Below are 20,612 nucleotides of genomic sequence, written 5' to 3'. Positions count from 1 at the left end.
ACTCAACAAAGAGGGATCTAATGCAAGTACCTGTTCTGCTTTTTCTGTCTCAGCCTTGAGTATCGGCTCCTCCACTTCTTCATCGTATACACGCTAAATAGGGAAGCAAATTCATTTTTAAATGGTCAAAATATCATTTGGAACGAATCGTAAGATAAGAATTCCACACAGAATAAAGAAAGACACAGAAGAAAGGATTACTCAACAAATGACTGAGGCTATTGGTTAAGGACAAACAAGCAAAGAACAGTAGTTAATTCACCAAAAATTAAATTTAAAGACATACAAATGACTGGAAAACTTGAAAAAAGCTCCATCTCATGTTGACCAAAGAGTCACAAAAACAATGAAGACTCCAGTTTTCATACCTTTTGGCTTCACCTAACACTTAACGCTGACAGGGCAATGACACACATACTTCAATGAGAGGCTACGGAAAATGTCAACTGGTAGAACTTACCTACTAGGTAACAAGAACTTTAACATTCTGAGCAATGGAAATGGTAAAAGTTATTTCCATCCTGTTGCTTCAAATGGTTGATAAGCTCTTATTATCCCACTTATATGAAAGCAGACAGGCCGAGCCCACCAAGGATTTGCCAGAAGGCCAGGCATTCCGCCCATACAGCATGGGCAGGCAGGCATCTCTTTTCCAAAACAGAGCTATGGCAGGGCACCTGGCTGGCTCAAAACAGAGCTAGGGCTCCAGTACCTCCTTGTGATTTCCTTTACTTTTTAACTGTTAAAAAGAAGACATGGTGACGTGTTCTAAGAAGACTTATTAGAAATCTGTAATATTTAAGATTGTGATCCCGGCACACAGCAGATAAGCATAATAAAATACAGACGCAAGAAACTGATCTGCATTTGCACGTCTAATTTTACATTCATAAAAACACAAACATAGATACACATACGTTCACACATGTAAGTAAGTGAGGAAAAGAACTGTACAATAAAGCTTAGCTATATGGGGGAAAAAAACAAGGTAACACTCCTATCCCATACTTCACATATAAGCACTCATATACATCCATGCAGATCTACACTCTCCACGTAAGAATAAAAATACAGAGGTACAAAGGGGCCCTCACCTAAAGTATTTAGAGCTAAGATAAAAAAATGAGGAGTTGGTGCCTTTGAAGCAAACGGAAAATTCTTAAAGTCTGCTAATGCAGAGATGCCTGGGTGGCTCAGTCGGTTAAGCGTCCAACTTCAGCCCAGATCATGATCTCACAATTCGTGAGTTCCAGCCCCACGTTGGGCTTTCTGTCGTCGGCACTGAGACCGCTTCGGATCCTCTGTCTCCCTCTCTCTCAAAAATAAATAATAAAAACATTAAAAAAAATAGAACTCATTAAAAAAAGTCTGTTAATGCAGGCTGGTGCATATTATTAGCATTTATGGTTATTATCTGTTCTTTTCTAGATGTGAAAAATTTCATTAAAAAATTTATATTAAAAAATCTCTATCAAAAAGACTTAAAATGCTTATTAAATAATTATCATTAAGAAAAATGCAGTCTGCAAATATGTACATATAGGAAAGATTAAAGTTAAAAAAAGAAGACTAGGGGTGCCTGGGTGGCTCAGTCAGTTGAGAATCCAACTTTGGCTCAGGTCATGATCTCACCACTCTGTGTGTTCAAGCACCGCATGGGGCTTTCTGCTGACAGCTGAGCCTGGAACCTGTTTCGGATCCTGTGTATGTGTGTCTCTCTCTGCCCTCCCCTGCTCACGCACTGTCTCTCTCTCTCTCTCAAAAATAAACATTAAAAAAAAAAAAAAGACTAGAGGGGCGCCTGGGTGGCTCAGTCAGTTAAGCATCCGACTTCCGCTCAGGCCATGATCTTGCAGTTTGTGGGTTCAAGCCCTGCGTAGGGCTCTGTGCTGACAGCTCAAAACCTGGAGCCTGCTTCAGATTCTGTCTCCCCCTCTCTCTGCCCCTCCCATGCTCATGCTCTGTCTCTCTCTGTGTCTTAATAATAAATAAACGTTACAAATTTAAAAAAAAAAAAAGAACACTAGAAAAATATGTCAAAGTGTTTAATGGTTGCTTAATTTGGAGAGGTGGAATTATGGTTGACTTTTTGTGGTTTTAATTTCCCACACTTTAATATTTGTTATCTATGCCAATCTCTCCTACAAGTGTTATTACTTTTATAACAAGAAAGAAAAAACTTTGGGGCGCCTGGGTGGCTCAGGTGATTGAGCATCCAACTCTTGATTTCAGCTCTAGTCACAATCTTGCAGTTCATGGGATCCAGCCCTGTATCAAGAGCCTGCTTGGGATTCTCATTCACTCTCTCTCCCTCTCTCTCTCTCCCTCTCCCTCTCCCCGAATCGTTCTCTCTCTCAAAATAAATACATCAACTTTTTTTTTAATGTTTATTTTTGAGAGACAGAGACACACACACACATAGTGTGAGCAGAGAGGGACAGAGAGAGGGAGAGGGAAACAGAATTTTAAGCAGTCTCCAGGATCCGAGCTATCAGCACAGAGCCCAATATGGTGCTTGAACCCACAAACTGCAAGATCTTGACCTGAGCCGAAGTTGGATGCTTAACCGGCTGAGCCACCCAGGCGTCCAATAAATAAACTTGGAAAAAAAAGAAAAAACTTACAGGCCAATGTCTGCATGGGAAATGGACTTAGAATTTATATGCCAGTATGTTGGCAGGCACTTCTCCACCATCTGAAATTTCAGATGCTGCTTCTTTTTCCATACTTTAAAAAAGAACTATTCTATAAAGAGCAGAAATTTGGAGGGGTTAATTTTCAAAGACAGGGACAAAAAAGTAAATAGGTCTTAAAATTGAGACTTTCAGACATGGCACCTACCAAAGTCACTTCAGGTTTTAAATAGCGAGACCATTTAAACTAAAAGGTTGAGCTTCACACTCATGACTGAATAGCTCCAAAGTCCTACTTTTTTTTCCCCTGCTCTCATTAAAAACTACCTCATGAAACATCAGTAGCCTGTGGCTGAGGCCAAACATGACCTCTAAGAAACCAACCAGCAAACACACGAGACCCATGGGATCTTCCAAGAGTGACTAGAACTATGGATCTCAAGTACTCAGCACACAGCAGACAATCCGCGCTAACTTCCTTCACTGTGACCAGGCTAATCTCACAGCTTCATGTGTTTTTTGATCATTTTTAAATCAGGTAGCCATTCCCAGAATTGTTAAACATCTCAAATATTTTCCCTCAAAGGATCTTTTCTTCATTTGGGGCGATGGGGAAGAGATGAGGTGGTGAACTGGAGAAAAGGGACCAGGGGCTGACGATTTCTTAACAAATTATACACAGCCCTAGTCCTTTTCATTTATGTGTTCTCCCGTTCATTCATTCAAATATTCACTAGGTTTCTACAAATCAGAAGTGTGCTGGCCCCATGGAGTGCCTGGGTGGCTCAGTGGGTTAAATGTCTGACTTCAGCTCAGGTCACGATCTCACGGTTCATGGGTTTAAGCCCCACTTTGGACTCTGTGCTGACAGCTTAGAGCCTGAAGCCTGCTTCCGATTTTGTGTCTCCTTTCTCTCTGCCTCTCTCCCATTCGTGCTCGTTCTCTCTCACAAAAAAAAAAACAAAAAAACAAAAAAACATTAAAAAATAAAAATTACAGGGGCGCCTGGGTGGCGCAGTCGGTTAACGTCCGACTTCAGCCAGGTCATGATCTCGCGGTCCGGGAGTTCGAGCCCCGCGTCAGGCTCTGGGCTGATGGCTCAGAGCCTGGAGCCTGTTTCCGATTCTGTGTCTCCCTCTCTCTCTGCCCCTCCCCCGTTCATGCTCTGTCTCTCTCTGTCCCAAAAATAAAAATAAAAAATAAAATAAATAAAATAAAAATAAAAATTACAACAAAAAAAGAAGAAGTGTGCTGGCCCCAAGGAATACAACATTCACAAAAAATGTGGGGTTTGATTTAGTAGGATAGTTTGACACATCAGAGCACATCAATAAGTGTAAAATTATAATCATGAGAAGTGCTATACTAAAGAAGTCACATCTGAAGTGCCTGGCTGCCTCAGTCGGTAGAACATGAGACTCTTTACCTTTGGGTCATGAATTCAAGCCCCACAGTGGGTGTAAAGATAACTAAAAATATAAACCTTTAAAAAAAAAAAAAAAGTTGTTCTAGGTCACTCAATGTTTTAGAACGAAATTCCTAAATTAACAGCTTAATGAATCCCTTCTGATAACACACTGAAGCACTGGCCACTGTTAATTAGTATTTTTCCTCCTTCAGAATTCCCTCTTGAGCCTTTACTAAAGGAACTCATTTCTGTTGCCCTAGAAAGCCCTGATGGCTCTTTAGTTTCACTACCTCTGTAATGCATTTTTCAACCTAGTACCTGCTTTTGAGGTTAATTCCTAAAACCCAGAAAGCTACCTTTGAATACCTTTCCAATAAACTATCATGAAACCAAATGGCAACATCATTCAAACCAGAATTGTAACACATGAGTACCAATGTCAGGGTTTGAAGAAAATACATAAAAAGCCAAATCACTGCCAAATGTATTAACAGCATGCAGATTTTTTCAGAGTTTGATTAACCGTTACCTGTACTCTTAACATCATCATGTTCTGTCACGAATGAGAAAAACATGTAACACACTGCACTACAGGAAGTGTGAGAAGCAGTTAGACTTGGCAGTGGCAACAGGTACATTGAGAGGGGAATTCTGGCTGCAGAATGGAAGGGGAAGAAGCTTAAGGACTAGGGAAATGTAAAGATGGGTGGCAAAAAGGGAATCCAAAAAGTGAACAGAAATAAAGAACTACTACTACAAAAAAAAAAAAAATTTCAGGAGAACAAAAACCCACAAAAAAAACTCCGCTACATCAAGAAAAACTCAAAATCTAAAATAACTTGGCCAGGGGCCACCTGGGTGGCTCAGGAGGTTAAGCATCTGACTCTTGATTTCAGCTCAGGTCACGATCATGGGATTGAGCCCCACATCGGGCTCTGCACTGACAGAGTACAGCCTGCTTGGGATTCCCTCTTTCCCTCTCTCTCTGCACTCATCTCTCAAAATAAATAAATAAACTTAAAAAAAAAAAAAAAAAAAAAACTTCACCTGAAAAGAACAGTTGAACAAAAGACAAAGAAGACATGAAGACTGTGATTCAGAAAACACAGTTTATGATACCTGCCTAACCCCAAAAATTCAAACAGATGCTAATCCAATACCATATGGTACAGGCACATGGCATAGACCAATTCTACTCCGTGCCCCATCTAGGTCTCTAACACTGATCGCAGAGATGAGCTGAGCACCTGATCCAGCAAGAAAAGTACAGAATGAGAGCAACAAGTATACCAGAATGGACACCAACTTTGGCTTCATGGAAAGATGATGGGCTGCATATACACCTCTAAACTGCCTCTGCCAGTGAGAAAGACACTCAGGACCAAGCACGGACATTCTACATAGATGACTAAAAAGTGACTACAGATTTTACTAAAATACTGGCTCTATCTTAAACTTTCTGGCAAAGAGATCTCTAATACCTTCATTAAGATCCTTATTTTACAGACTCCCAAAAATGCTAGTAGCGGCAATTCAACCTGAACTACTAAAAAAATGCACAACCGTGTTGCATAAGGTACTTGCATGATGCTATTTGGTCTTCTCTTAAAAGTCCTGAATAGAGCTTTTACAATTTAGCAATTTTCAAAATCCTTTCTATCACTTTACACCTAACAATCTCAGGAAATAACCTACTTAATAATCCTTTTTCCACAGATGATCTATGGCTGACACTCAGAAAGTTACGCTAACCTCCCTCTGAAAAATATAGGTCAGTTTAACTAAGCTTCGTCTCCATCCTCATCTTAACAGTCCCTCCTTCACTCACTCACTAGGCTCTAGCCACACTTGCTTCCTTCCTATTCTGGAATTACACTATTATGGAGGATTGTGATCTTCTCTAAAGACAGGATCTATCGGGTGCCTGGGTGGCTCAGCTAATTAAGCATCCAACTCTTGATTTCAGCTCAGGTCATGATCTCACAGTTCATGGAGCCTGCTTGGGATTCTCTCTCTCTCTGTCTCTCTCTCTCTCTCAAAAATAAATAAAATTTAAATAAACAAATAATAAAGAGAGGTTCTGTCTAATTTAACTATGTATTCCTAGGATCTAGTACTTAGGAAGTCGATAAATATATAGGGAAGAGCACAAAAACAGACACTCAGATCAACAGAGAACCCAGAAAGGAACCCACAAACATATGGCCCACTAGTCTTTGACAAAGCAGGAAAGACTATCCAATGGAATAAAGACAGTCTCCTCAGCAAATGGTGCTGGGAAAACTGGACAGCGACATGCAGAAGAATGAACCTGAACCACTTTCTTACACCAGACACAAAAATAAACTCAAAATGGATGAAAGACCTAAATGTAAGACAGGAAGCCATCAAAATCCTCCAGGAGAAAGCAGGCAAAAACCTCTTTGACCTTGACCACAACAACTTCTTACTCAACATGTCTCCAGAGGCAAGGGAAACAAAAACAAAAATGAACTACTGGGACCTCATCAAAATAAAAATTTTTCTGCACAGCAAAGGAAACAATCAGCAAAACTAAAAGGCAACCGACAGAACGGGAGAAGATATTTGCAAACAATATATCAGATAAAGGACTAGTATCTAAAACCTATAAAGAATTTATCAAACTCAACACCCAAAAAACAAATAGTCCAGTGAAGAAATGGGCGAAAGACATAAATGGACACTTCTCCAAAGAAGACATCCACATGGCCAACCAACACATGAAAAAGCTCAATATCACTCATTATCAGCGAACTACGAATCAAAACCACAAAGAGATACCACCTCACACCTGTCAGAATGGCTAACATTAACAAGTCAGGCAACAACAGATGTTGGCAAGGATGCAGAGAAAGAGGATCTCTTTTGCTCTGCTGGTGGGAATGCATACTGGTGCAGCCACTCTGGAAAACAGTATGGAGGTTCCTTAAAAAATTAAAAATAGAACTACCCTAGGACCCAGCAATTGCACTACTAGGTATTTATCCAAGGGATACAGGTGTGCTGTTTCGATGGGGCACATGCACCCCAATGTTTACAGCAGCACTATCAACAGTAGCCAAAGTATGGAGAGAGCCCAAATGTTCATCGATGGATGAATAAAAAAAATGTGGTGTGTATATATATATATATATATATATATATATATATATATATATATAATGCAGTATTACTTGACAACCAAAAAGAATGAAATCCTGCCATTCGCAACTATGTGGATGGAATTAGAGGGTACTATGCTAAGCGAAATTAGTCAGAGAAAGACAAATATCATATGACTTCACTCAATGAGGACTTTAAGAGACAAAACAGATGAACATAAGGGAAGGAAAGAAAAATAATATAAAAACAGGGAGGGGGACAAAACATAAGAGACTCTCACATATGGAGAACAGAGGATTACTGGAGGGGTTGTGGGAGGGGGGATGGACTAAATGGGTAAGGGGCATTAAGGAATCTACTACTGAAATCATTGTTGCACTATATGCTAACTAACCTGGAAGTAAATTTAAAAAGTTATTTAAAAAAATAGAATAGAATAGAATAGAATAGACTAGAATAGAATAGAATAAAATAGAATAAAATAAAATAAAATAAAATAAAATAAAATAAAATAAAATAAAATAAAATAACATAAAATAAAAATAGGGAAAATCACACATGGCTTAAAGCCCAGTAATCTTTCTAGAGTTCATTCTGTACCACAGGTTCAGCCATCATAACAAAACGTTAATCAAGAATATTCCAGGGGCACCTGGGTGGCTCAGTCAGTTAAGCATCCAACTTCAGTTCAGGTCATTATCTCGAAGTTCACGAGTTCCAGCGTATTGGGCTCTGTGCCGACACCCCAGTGCCTGGAGCCTGCTTGGGATTGTCTCCTTCTCTCTCTGCCCCTCCCCCACTCATTCTCATTCTCATTCTCTCTCTCTCTCTCTCTCTCTCTCTCTCTCTCTCTGTCGCTGGCTCTCTCTCAAAAATAAACATTAAAAAAAATCCAAAACAAAAAAGAATATTTCAAGTAGGTACACATATGCCTTTAACAGAATTCATCAAAACATAATGGACACAATCAATAGTGTAGTCACATGCTGGTCAGACCAGGATCAGACCAGGAAGGTGTACAGCTCTCCTTAAGGGACATGGCCACAATAAGGCTTGGGGGAATACCAGCACAAGTGCTGACTATCCTCAAAACTAAAAGGGTACGAGAAACTAGAATGTAAGATAACTTTATCATTAGATTTTTTTAAAGGCCTGAAAAAAACAAACTGTACTAATTTAAAAAGGCATTAATCCTAGAGAAAGAAGCTTCAATTACCAAGAACCCCTGTGTTCATGAAAATTGAGGAGGGTACCTAATAATACATCATTTAATACCCCAAGGGACTCTTGTTCCTCCAGAAAACACTATTTATAAGTTTGACATAACTAAGTAACTCACGTTTTCAATGAACTGGGTATTAGACAGCATAAGGAAGTCATTGAAGACATTATGTAGGCGACAATCTGTGGCTTTAGTTTCCCGGATTAACCCATCCACTTGTTTCTTGATTTCATGGGTCCTAGAGATAGTCTGCTGTGAGAATTCCTGTAGAAACTGTAGTAGCTATTTAAAAAATAAACATACAGTAGTATCAATATCATATGAGTCTACTCCGTGTGTCAAAACAAAAAAGAACCCATTTCCTTTCACCTTTGTGTGTTAGAATGTAAGAGATGCTGCTTTCGACAACACCCAAAACCAAGTATCACTGAAAAACATTAACAAAGCTCATCCAAACAGTGGCAAGGAGTACACTGACACTTGCTATCTCGTTTCTGGACGAATTTTAAAGTCTTGTTTGGTTATCATTCTACAGAAATCCCAGATGAAGGGCAAAATAACAAACTGCCACTCTTATAAAAAGAAAAAAATCGTGTTCATATGGGACTTTGGAATCACAGTTTCGGGAGTCTTGGGTCCCCGGCCTTTAAAGTCCCACTCGAGGATATCCATATACAGGCTTGTCTACCTCCCCACACAGTCCAGGTCCCAAAGTGAAATGGCCTCACTAGTGCCCTAGCAAACCCGTGGCGCAGAGATAACTTATCTGCCTCCATCAGGATGGAGATGGGAGCAGCGCTAGAAAACCCAAACAAGGAAGAGACCTGCATCTGGGCTGCAGTCGGAGTGGGGGAACTCAGCCGGCTAAGGACGATGGGCCCGCCCCCGCCCAGGTGCCTAGGGACTGCCACAGTGGCGTTTTTGGGGAGGGATGCGTTATGAACGCATGAACAGGGGCAGCAGAATACACCGAGTGGAGAAGGAATCGGGGTCTCCTGTCCTCCCGCTCGCAAGCCGCGGGGTCACCCTAGGCGGCCCGCCCTCCGCTCCCCTCCCTGGGGCCCGCCTCTCACGCCCGCATCGGCCGCCAGCGACCAGCTCTGGCTGCTCCTGCGGATCTCCTCCACCGACCAGGGCCGCTCCCACACGGGCTCGGACGCCGGCGCCCGCTCCTGGTCGGGGGTCGTCCGGTTCATCTGCAGCGGGAAGAATGAGAAGACGGGCTGAGGTTGGGGAAGGCACCAGCCCCGGCCCGACCCCGTTCCGACCCTGGCCCGCCGCCCTCACCCTCCCAGTTGTGCAGCTCCGCGGCCTCCGGGGCAGCCACGATCGCACCCGCTGAGGTCCGCAGGTCTGCGGAAGCCAAACCCTGAGCCCCGAGCCCCGAACCCTGCGGCCCCGGCACGTGACCAACTCTCATGTGACCCGTCCCACACGTGACCGGATGTGTGGTGCCGCCGGAAGGAAGAAGAGCGTGCAGACTACGGGCTTGAGTTAGTAGGCCTGCTGCTGGGTTCGCGTGGAAGCCGGGAGCAGGGAGGACGCCGACGCCACGGGGTGCTGAAGGGAAGCGTTCGGCCGGGTTGCTCTTGGCCCGGCGAGCGCAGACGGCCGCTGAGGAGCACGCTGCCGGCCCGGCTTGGCTCAGGAGGGGAGCCCGAAAGAAACCTGTGAACTACCCGCCTGGGGGCTCCTGCCTCCGCGCGAGGTGAGCGGAGCGAAAGCTACCCCCGGCTGCGTCTTTTCCTTGTTGCATCTCCGCTATCCTTCGTGAGGTTGGCGCACAGGCGCTCATTAAGTGGAGAATGACTGGCCAGTCTGGCCATCACCATGCCCGCTGACCTGCTTGGTGTCAACTCACTGCCTAGGGCCTGCATAATATCCTTTACTCCCTGGACATTACCCACAGATTCAAGCCCAGACGTTTCATAAGACAAGCAAATACCTTTTATAATCTGATCCCTGCTGCGACTGTGTCTTCAACCTTCCCAGTTCCCCACTAGCGCTCAGTGATCCTGCTAGTCTATTTTCACGCATCCTTTAAATTCCTTCTGCAGAGTCCCGCTTGTGCCAGACCAACTAACTAAATTATCTAAATAAAGATTCCAGTTTCTTTTCATTCCTTTGTACCCAAGGGTAAGTAAGTTATTTAACCTCCGTTAGCTTTCCTCCTCAGTAAAAGGAAGATACGTATCTTGCAGGGACATGGTATTAAATGTGATGATATTCTTAAAACAGCTATCACAATGTCTGCCTTAGGGCGAGCCTTAAACAGATCGTAATCGCTTTCTTTTGTTTTTGCCTCTAACACCTCAGTGAAAACTTCCCCGAGTATCTCAAGTATAGTTTTAATGCCCCTGTCAGTTATTTTCTGTTTGTACATTGTGTGATAGTATATTTGAATCTGTGTCCCTTTAATAATGATAGCTAACATTTATGAAGTGCTCAGTATTTACCATTTGATGCATGTTAATTCATTTAATTATCTCAGTGACCCAGGAAGTAGTACTATTGTCTCTTTTTTTAAATGTTTACTCATTTCTGAGAAACACACACACAAAGCACGAGTAGGGGAGGGACGGAGAGAGGGAAACAGGATCTGGAGCAGACTCTGCACTAGCAGCAGAGAGCCTGATGCACTGCTCGAACTCTTGAACTGCAAGATCATGACCTGAGCTGAAGTCAGAGGCTTAACCGAATGAGCCACCCAGGCATCCCAAGTACTATTATCTTTATGTTATAGTTGAAGAAACTGAGGCATCGGAAGATAAATAACTTCTTCAGAATTAGCCAGTAAAGAAGCAAGCTGGGAACCTACATAGTTAGCCACTGTTACCCTGTAGCTAGTCTTAGTTCTTTTAAAAGAACTTTTTTTTTTAATGTGTATTTATTTTGGAGAGAGAGAGAGTGAGCATGAGCAGGGGAGGGGCAAAGAGAGAACAGAGGATCCAAAGCAGGCTCTGTGCTGACAGCAGAGAACCCAACACAGGACTCAAACCCATGAACCATGAGATTATGACCTGAGTGGAAGTCAGAAACAACCGACTGAGCCACCCAGGCACCCCAAAAGAACTTTATTTTTAAGTGACCATCTATCAACCTCTAGCTGTTCCCTCACATTCATAAAAAAAGCAAAACAAAAACCTCTTGAGTTTGGTTGGTAAAATTTAGGTGAACTGGTTACTGCACTTGGCATCTCGTCTGACATCATCATGGGCAACTTCAGGAGCCATATAATGACCCTAGCTTCGATGTGCCTCAGTAATCTCAATCAATATCCCGATTCTCTAAGCACCTTGCTTACCTACACCCTGAACCTTATCACCTGATTTTCTTCTAAATCTGGACTGCAATAAAGCAGCCTTTACTTCCTTGTCTGTTCTCAACTAACCCAAATCCATCCCTCAGTTCTCCTTTTGTCCCCCAATTCCACCCTCTTAGCTTTATTTCCTTGCCTGTTCCGCGTACAGCCTGTGATAGTAGCCTTCAACTTCCCTTGAAAGCCCTTTAATATCTGTATGTCAAGATTCTGACATAGTTCTGCGAGCTCCTAACTACAAATCAGTGCAATGATGTTCTTTCTCCTTTCCTGTGCCTAGGTTCGTGAATGGAATCACTACAAATTCATATTCTGCAAATTTGGCTGAACTCTCAGCACTGATTAGCAGTCCTTTTGCTTATCTTTGATCTTTATATTTATACTTGATAGCTCCCTTCCATAATTTCATCACGTTTTTCTTAATTTTTTTTTAACGTTTATTATTTTTGAGACAGAGAGAGAGCATGAACAGGGGAAGGTCAGAGAGAGAGGGAGACACAGAATCTGAAACAGGCTCCAGGCTCTGAGCTGTCAGCACAGAGCCTGACGCAAGGCTCGAACTCACGGACCGCGAGATCATGACCTGAGCCGAAGTCGGACGCTTAACCGACTGAGCCACCCAGGCGCCCCTCATCACGTTTTTCAAATTATCTACCCCACTTGCCTCTGCAAGAGAGAATAGACTTCTTACCTCATACTTAAGATGTTTCAATGTGTACACACCTGTATCTCATACAGTTCTTTATTTGCACACAACAGAATTCAACTGGCAAACACCAACAAAATAGAATTTGGAGAAAAAACCTGCAGAATTCACAGTTAAGGAAAAGCTAAGCAAGCAGGTCTTAGGAAGGGCATAAACCAGAGGAAATCGGGAGTCCCCTTTGAGCCACTGCCATCAGAATGACAGCCCCAATCATTTCCCTTCTTGTGTTTCTCTTCTGAACTTCCAAATTCCTAAGATAAATAAAATCTGATTGGCTCCCCTTAGGTCATACCCCCATTCCTTCCACCTCTAAGGGGGACTGAAATTGGTACTGTTAACCAAAAGCAGGGAGAAGAGATGCTAGGAAAACAAAAACAACCGGCTACATGCTCCCTTTCTTTCAGTCTCTGGAAACACTGTCCTTGCTCTTGCCCGAGATTAGTGGCCACTGTGTTCTTGATGGAAGCTTTCCAGCCTCCCCTTGGATAATGCTATCTTGAACTCCACTTCCTGTGTGTTCAGTACTGCTCTCTTTACTGGTACTTCTCCCAAAGACCTTTTCAAATGTTTTTAAGTCATGCTTTTTATTGAATCTGTTCATATTAGCTCTTGCTCTGCCATAACCATGCCTGAGAATTCAGATGAATCTACCCATGGTACAGTATATTAAAACTTGTTTCTGGGCACCTGGCTGGCTCAGTCTGTAAAGCATGCAACTCTTGATCTAAGGGGTCATGGGTTAAAGCCCCATGTTGGGTGTGGCGCCTACTTAAAAACAAAAAACTTTTTTCCTGTGCATTTTGATAAGTTTACAATATTTTAAGTAGTTGTAATATGAGTTGGGTTTTTTATGATTTACAAGATTTTATTTTTCACGTAGTGGAAATAATGGCATACTCTTTATTTTTCAGTTAATGACTATAGTGTGAATATTGCTTAAAGTCAGGGAAAGGTATAACAATTTTGTTGAAGACATAAACTTCTCAGCATTACATAATCCAGTATATCTTATTTCCTAATAGTTTAATGGATATTTCATTGTTCATTAATATTAGAGGATTTAATGAGAAAAGCCACTGACATACCCAGCATTTTATTTAATTTTTTTTAATGTTTTTATTTTTGAGAGAGAGACAGAGACAGAGCGAGCGAGCAGGGTAGGGGCAGAGAGAGAGGGAGACACAGAATCCGAAGCAGGCTCCAGGTTCTAAGCTGTCAGCACAGAGCCCAATGTGGGGCTTGATCCCATGAACGTGAGTTTGAGCCTCAGGTCAGGCTCTGTACTGACAGCTTAGAGCCTGGACCCTGCTTCGGATTCTGTGTCTTCCTCTCTCTCTGCCCCTACCCTGCTCTCTCTCTCTCTCAAAAATAAATAAACATTTTTTAAAAAGTGTTCAAATCCAGCTGGTTTTCTAAGTAATTGAGTGGTATAAATGGTGTGACTATAGTATTAGAGTTTGGGATTGTAACCAACCATCTCTAACCAAACCCCCAGTCCCTTTGCATGTACTGCTAGCTCTCTGTAGTTCTGACTGCTCTAGAGGGCTTATGAGTTTTGTTTTATAAGAACCCACAAGCCTAAGAATCCAATAATATAGATCTGACCCAATAAATCTACTAACTGTAAGTTATATGCTCTTTTTAAAGAAATGGTAGTTATGATTACTTTTTAAGTACTATTTTAGTATTTTATGAATTATATATCTAATAGTTTGGCCAAATTGAAACTTTCAAAATTACTACTACTGTTATCATTTTGCACTAGTAAACGAAGCGTGAACAGCAAATGTGTCCAACTGTGTCCCAACAGTGTCAAGCTCTACCACTGTTAAGGTTAGATTTCTTACCTCCGAGATAGGTTTTGCCAATCGCCCTTCTCTCACCAAATTCTTTTTAATGAGACACAAAATTACTTATGACATTGTTCTTCCTTTCTGGCAAAACCCTTAGTTTAGCTCAACAAACTACTGCCTGCAAAGTGGATTTACAACTCTTAAAATGTACTTGTAATTATTCTTTACCTGAAGTATTTTTGAAATACTGAACATCACAAAAATCTTCCATTTTATAATAACTTCTAGCTTAGTTTAAGGTACACATAATAATGTAAACCACTAGCTGCTTGCCTTTTCAGTAACGGTAGGATTCAAGTCAAAGGTATTAAACAAATTTGTAAAATTTTCTTTGTTCAGTGTGATTAATTTTACAACTTTAGGGCATTACAGGCTGAGAAAGCTGGCAAAAAAAAAAAAAAAAAAAAAAAGAACATTGTATGCTTTTATAATGCACAGCTCTCAGATGTTACACTGAAATACTCCCAGAGTTAAAATATCCATGTTTGAGTTTGAACATCAAATATGCTATATGTAATATAAGGATTGATTTTCTAACTCTACTTTCTTGAAAATAGCGTCTAGCCACCCTGTTTGTTTGTTTGTTTGTTTTCTACAGAAGTCCCACTAGTGGCAAGCCATGGTTCTTCTAAGAGTCATTTAAAGGGCCTAAAAGAAGATTTTCTCCAAGAATGGGCAGTTCAGAGGCTCCACATGAGGTGAGGCTAGAAATGTTTCCCAGTCAGAAAACCCAGAAACCAGGTGCCCCACAGTATGGACAACATGCTCCTCTGTCGAAGGGATCCCTGCTCTCTGACCTGGGTGGAAAAGCTGACCCATACACAGAGTGACAGAGGCTGATGAGTTCTGGAGATCAAGCAGCTTTGCTTGCTGATACTATACTCTGACTCAATATGTCAACAAGCAGCACTTTCAGGGCCCTCAGGAATGGATTTCTAGCACAACCCTTCTGCCCGCCTCTGTTAATCACTGAGCTCTCTTTTCAAGAGTTGGAATTTTCAATCTGCTGCAAGTCCTTGAGAGTTTTGGTACTATAGGACCTTAACCCTTCTACATGTTTATTCAACCTCCCCTTGGCTCAGCTACCTGCCCAAATACATCAGAAGGCAGGCATCTCACCTGCACCCTCGAATAATGCCAACATTATTCCCAGAAGTGGTTGGGGAGTCTTATCAAGGAGAATTGTAATCCTGGGAGTCCAGTTTCTGCATTGACAGTTTAATGAAAGCAACACTAGGAAATAGTTCTACTCACCCATTGTTGCAAGTCTGCAACTCCTATATTTGGCCAAGAGGTTGGTTATATATGTTAAAATATTTTATATATAAATTATAATAAATAAATTGACTTATAAGTATAAGTAAAATATACTTATTATAAACTTATAATAAAACTTTGTAAGTAAATTATAATAAATAAAATATAATAAATATTATGTACAATTAAATTTTTTCATCTTTTAATGTTTTCACTTTTTTCAATATTTCTTTATTTTTGAGAGAGAGATAGAGAGCCAGCAGGGGAGAGGCAGAGAAAAAGGGAGACACGGAATCGGAAGTAAGCTCCAGGCTCTGAGCTTTTAGCACAGAGGCCAATGCAGGCCTCAAACCCAAGAACCATGAAATCATGACCTGAGCCAAAGTCGGACGCTTAATCAACTGAGCCACCCAGGTGCCCTTAATGTTTTCACTTTTTAATTTGAAATCATTTCGGGTTTATAAAAAGATTATCAAAATTCCCACGTATCCTTTACCCAGTTTCCCCAAATGGTCTCTTTTTAATGTTTATTCATTTTTGACAGAGAGAGAGAGAGACTGCATGCGAGCAGGGGAGGGGCAGAGAGAGAAGGAGACACAATCTGAAGCAGGTTCCAGGCTCTGAGCTGTCAGTACAGAGCCCGACGTGGTACTCGAACTCATGAACCATGAGATCACGACCTGAACCGAAGTCGGACACTTAACCGACTGAGCCACCCAGGTGCCCCAATGTTTGAGAGTGAGAGAGAAAATGCACACAAACATGCATGCATGGGGGAGGGGCAGAGAGAGAGGGAGACAGAGGATTTGAAGCGGGCTCTGTACTGTCAGCACAGAGCCCGATGGAGGGCTCAAGCCCACAAACCGTGAGATCGGACCTGAGCTAAAGTCAGACCCTCAATGGACTGAGCCACCCAGGGTGCCCCCCAGATGTTCATAACCTACATAAACACAGTACAATCAGCCAGTAAATTAACATTGATGCATTATTATTACTTAATCTATAGACCTCATTTAAACCTCATCTTTGTCCCATGTCCTTTTATCTACCTGGAACCACATAGTACATTTATTATGTCTCCTTATTCCTTCATCTTTCTTTTTTGTTTATGACCTTAATATTGTTTTGAAGAATGCTAGCCAATTATTTTATAAAATTCTCCTAAGTTTCCTCATGATTAATTCAGGTTATGCATTTTCAACAAACATGCAAAAATGTTTTGGCAACAATGAAAAGGAAAACCTGAGCAGGCCTAGCCTTATAAGACAAGAAAATATACTATAAAGCCTCTGTAATAAAACTGTTACATCGGTGCATGAGTAGACAAACAGACCAGTAGAATAGAGTAGAGTAGAATAGAATAGAATGCCCCAAAATAGACCCAAGCACATTTGGAAACTTAGAATATTGGTAAAGGGGCATCTCAAGCCACTGGGGCAAAAATGGACTTTTTAAAAAATAGTGCTGTAACAACTGGGTAACCATTTGGAAAAAGATAAGAGTGGAACCATACCTAACACTACATAAAAATAAATTCCAACTGGATTAGAAATCTAAATATAAAAACTGAGTCTATGGTCATAACACCCTTGAATGTGCCTGATCCCACCTAAATGTAAAAACTGAAACTATGCAAATACTAGCAAACAACATGAATGACTTCCTCTTTAGCCTCAGTGTAGGGGAAGTCTAACTATAACTCGAAATCCAGAATAATAAAAAAAAAATTGATAAATTTGAATGCATAAAAATAAAACATTTTTCGTGGCCAAAAGCCATCACAAACAAAATCAAAAGACAATTGACAAACCAGGAGAAAATATTTGCAACATATATGACAGACAAATGGCTAATATTGCTAATATATTAAAGGGATATTAAAAGAGCTCTTAAAAATTAAGTGGCAAGCCACCACAACCAAAAAAAAAAAAAGATCTACAGGCCAAAGCCTTGATGAACACAATGCAATGCAAAAAATCCTCAACAGAATATTAGCAAACTGAATCCAAAAGAATAGTTAAAAAAAAAAAATCATTCACCAGAATCAAGCAGGATTTATCCTGGGATGCAAGGGTGCTTCAATATTTACAAATCAATGAACGTGACACATCACGTCAATAAAAGAAAGGATAAAAAACATTATTTCTTTTTTAAAATATTTACTTTTATTTTGAGAAAGAGAGAGAGCAGGGGAGGGGCAGAGAGAGAAGGAGAGAAAGAATCCCAAGCAGGATCCGCGCTGTCAGTGCAGAGCCCAATGTGGGGTTCAATCTCATGGACCATGAGATCATGACCTGAGCCAAAATCAAGCGTTGGACACTTAACCAACTGAGCCACCCAGGAGCCCCTATGATTATTTCAATAGATGCAGAAAAACCATTGACAAAGTACAACATCCATTCATGATTAAAAAAAAAAAAAAAACCAACAAAGTAGATCTAGAGGGAACATACTTTAACATAATAAAAGTCTTAGATGAAAAACCCACATCATTATTGTATCACACGTGGTATTTTCACAGCCCTAAAAATCCTCTGTGCTCTACCTATTCATCATTCCCTTCTTCTAAACCCCTGGCAAACACTGATCTTTTTTCTTTTTTAAATCCAGTAGAGTTAGCAAGTCCTGTTATATTAGTTTCAGGTGTACAATACAGTGATTCAACAATTCTATATATTACTCAGTGCTCATCAAGAGAGGTATGCTCTTTTTTCTGTTTTTAAGTCTATTTATTTTTTTCTTAGTAATCTCTACGCCCAATGTGGGGCTCAAACTCACCAACCCCAGATCAGGAGTCGCATGTTCTTCCAGCTGAGCCAGCCAGGCACCCCAGGGTAAGTGTGCACTTAATCCCCTCCACCTATTTCACCCATCTCCACTCACCTCCCCTCTGGTAACCATCTATTTGTTTGTTCTCTATTATTAAGAATGTGTTTTTTGGTTTTCTCTTTTTTTTCTTTGTTTCTTAAATTTCCCATATGAGTGAAATCATATGATATTTGTTTTTCTCTGATTGACTTTTTTCATAGCATATACTCTCTAGATCTAGCCCTATTGTTGCAAATTGCAAGATTTCATTCTTTTTTATGGCTGAGTAACATTCCATTGCATACATACACCACATCTTCTTTATCTGTTCCTCTATCGATGGACACTTGTGTTGCTTCCAGATCTTAAACAATAAACATAGGGGTGCACATATCCCTTTGAATTAGTGTTTCCAAATTCCTTGGATAAATATCCAGCAGTGGAATTACTGCATCATATAGTAAGTCTATTATTAATTTTTGAGGAACCTCCATACTCTTTTTTTTTTTTTTTATGTAGACATCATGCCCAGTGCAGAGCCCAATATGTGGCTTGAACTCATGACCCTGAGATCAAGACCTGAGCTGAGATCAAGAGTTGGATGCTTAACTAACTGAGCCACCCAGGTGCCCCATACTCTTTTCTATAGTAGCTGTACCACTTTGTATTCCCACCAACAGTACAGGCACTGTTGTTTTTTCTCTACTTCCTCACGAACTCTTGTAGTTTCTTGTGTTTTTGATTTTAGCCATTTTGATAGTGGTGAGTGGGAAATGCAAATCAAAACCACCATGAGATATCACCTCATACCTGTTTAAAAAAAAGACAAGAAATAACAAGTGTTGGTGAAGATGTGGAGAAATGGGAACGCTTGTGCACTTTTGGTGGGAATGTAAATTGGAGCAGTCACTGTGGAAAATATAACGGAGTTTCCTAAAAATTAAAAATAGACTACCATATCCAGCAATTTCACATCTGAGCATTTTTCTTAAGAAAATGAGAATACTAATTCATAGATATATGCACCCTCACGTTCACTGTGTGACCAGCTAGAACCCAACACCTGACCTTTACTGCCCACCTGCTTATACTCACTGACCTTTGTCCCACATTTTTCCTTAAGCTCTTCTATCCAGCTCATCTTTTAACTCAGGCTGATGGAAACCAAAAACACCCCTCAAGTGATAGTAACCACCCTGAGAAGACCTCCTGCCAACCCAGGCCATCCAGACCAATATGACCATAACCCTGGACTTGCGCCTGCACAGATGGACCATGGAGTGACCTGCAGAATGACTGACAACTTCCTTTACCTCATTATAATACTAAAACTTCTGCTCAAGGATGAGCACAAGCCTCATTTACATAACATACAATGTGTGATATAGGCACGTTTCCTTAAGTTGCATTCACTGCCTTATGTTCCCCTTTACATTCCATGACAAGGCTTCCCTATCTAAATGTTCATCCCAACCCTAAATAAAAGGAACCCATTTACCCTTGGCTCGAGAGTCACGGCTTTGGAAGTTATTCCCTGTGATCTCCTTATTTGCTGCAAATAAAGTATCCTTTGTCCAACAATTTACCTGGTATAGTTTTTAATCTGTGACTCACCAGGGAGCAACTTATATCTATATCTATTTATATTTACATCTATATCTGTATCTACATGATCTATATATCATCTATATATCTATATCTATATGTATGCAACAACATGGATGAATTTTGAAGGCATTATGCTAAGTGAAATAAGGCAGACAAGAAAAAGACAAATACTGTTATGATCTCACTTATATGTGGAATCAAAAATACAATGAGTTCATAGATACAGAAAACAGATTAATTAGATTGCTGGTAGCCAGAGGTGCGAGGTGGGAGCGGGCAAAATGTGTAAAAGAGGATAAAAAGAAGAAAAAAGTCAAAAAAGCAAAACTGTAGAATCATCTCAAGAGTTGCCATAAAGGATGTGAGAAAATGCAAAATCTATTTTTGAATAAAAAAAGAAATTTAATAAAATTAGGAAGATAAATGTAATTATGAAGAGATGCTTCATTAACATATTTTTTCCAGGGCTAAAATAGCCCTTGGCCTTTTTCATTTCTGCTCTGGTCACCAAATGTGTGTGTCATTGGGTAGGGTATTTTCTGCCTAGAGATATCATCCAATCCCCCAGGTTGAGGGCTCAATCCACAAGACTGTCCCCTGCCCCCCCCCACACACACACCCAATTCAAATGTCAATCTCAAGTCCAGATTGTTACCTGTGCTTTTGACTGACACG

General features: G+C 40.8%; 1 protein-coding gene and 1 long non-coding RNA gene across 7 annotated transcripts in view; one reads left to right on the top strand and one right to left on the bottom strand.

Annotated features, from left to right (window-relative positions):
• Positions 1–9,811, bottom strand: part of WASHC2A (WASH complex subunit 2A) — a 61,377-nt gene extending 51,566 nt beyond the window's left edge. For all 6 annotated transcript variants that reach the window (XM_047825265.1, XM_047825266.1, XM_047825268.1 and 3 more), the window contains exons 1-4: positions 9,674–9,811; positions 9,460–9,582; positions 8,504–8,668; positions 31–93 (exon numbers count right to left, since the gene is read on the bottom strand). In XM_047825265.1, the coding sequence (XP_047681221.1) occupies positions 31–93; positions 8,504–8,668; positions 9,460–9,582 (351 nt within the window). In that variant the 5' untranslated portion in view covers positions 9,674–9,811. The remainder of the gene's footprint in view (positions 1–30; positions 94–8,503; positions 8,669–9,459; positions 9,583–9,673) is intronic.
• A 33-nt stretch (positions 9,812–9,844) lies between these two features.
• On the top strand, positions 9,845–19,910 carry LOC125148393 (uncharacterized). Its single transcript, XR_007145526.1, has 4 exons — positions 9,845–10,094; positions 14,863–14,962; positions 18,266–18,355; positions 19,453–19,910. It is a non-coding gene; the product is annotated as an uncharacterized LOC125148393 (long non-coding RNA).
• The last annotated feature ends 702 nt before the right edge of the window (positions 19,911–20,612 follow it).

This window comes from Prionailurus viverrinus, chromosome D2 (genome assembly GCF_022837055.1).
Source record: "Prionailurus viverrinus isolate Anna chromosome D2, UM_Priviv_1.0, whole genome shotgun sequence".
Lineage (NCBI taxonomy): Eukaryota > Metazoa > Chordata > Mammalia > Carnivora > Felidae > Prionailurus > Prionailurus viverrinus.
This window is presented reverse-complemented; position numbering and strand designations above follow the sequence as displayed.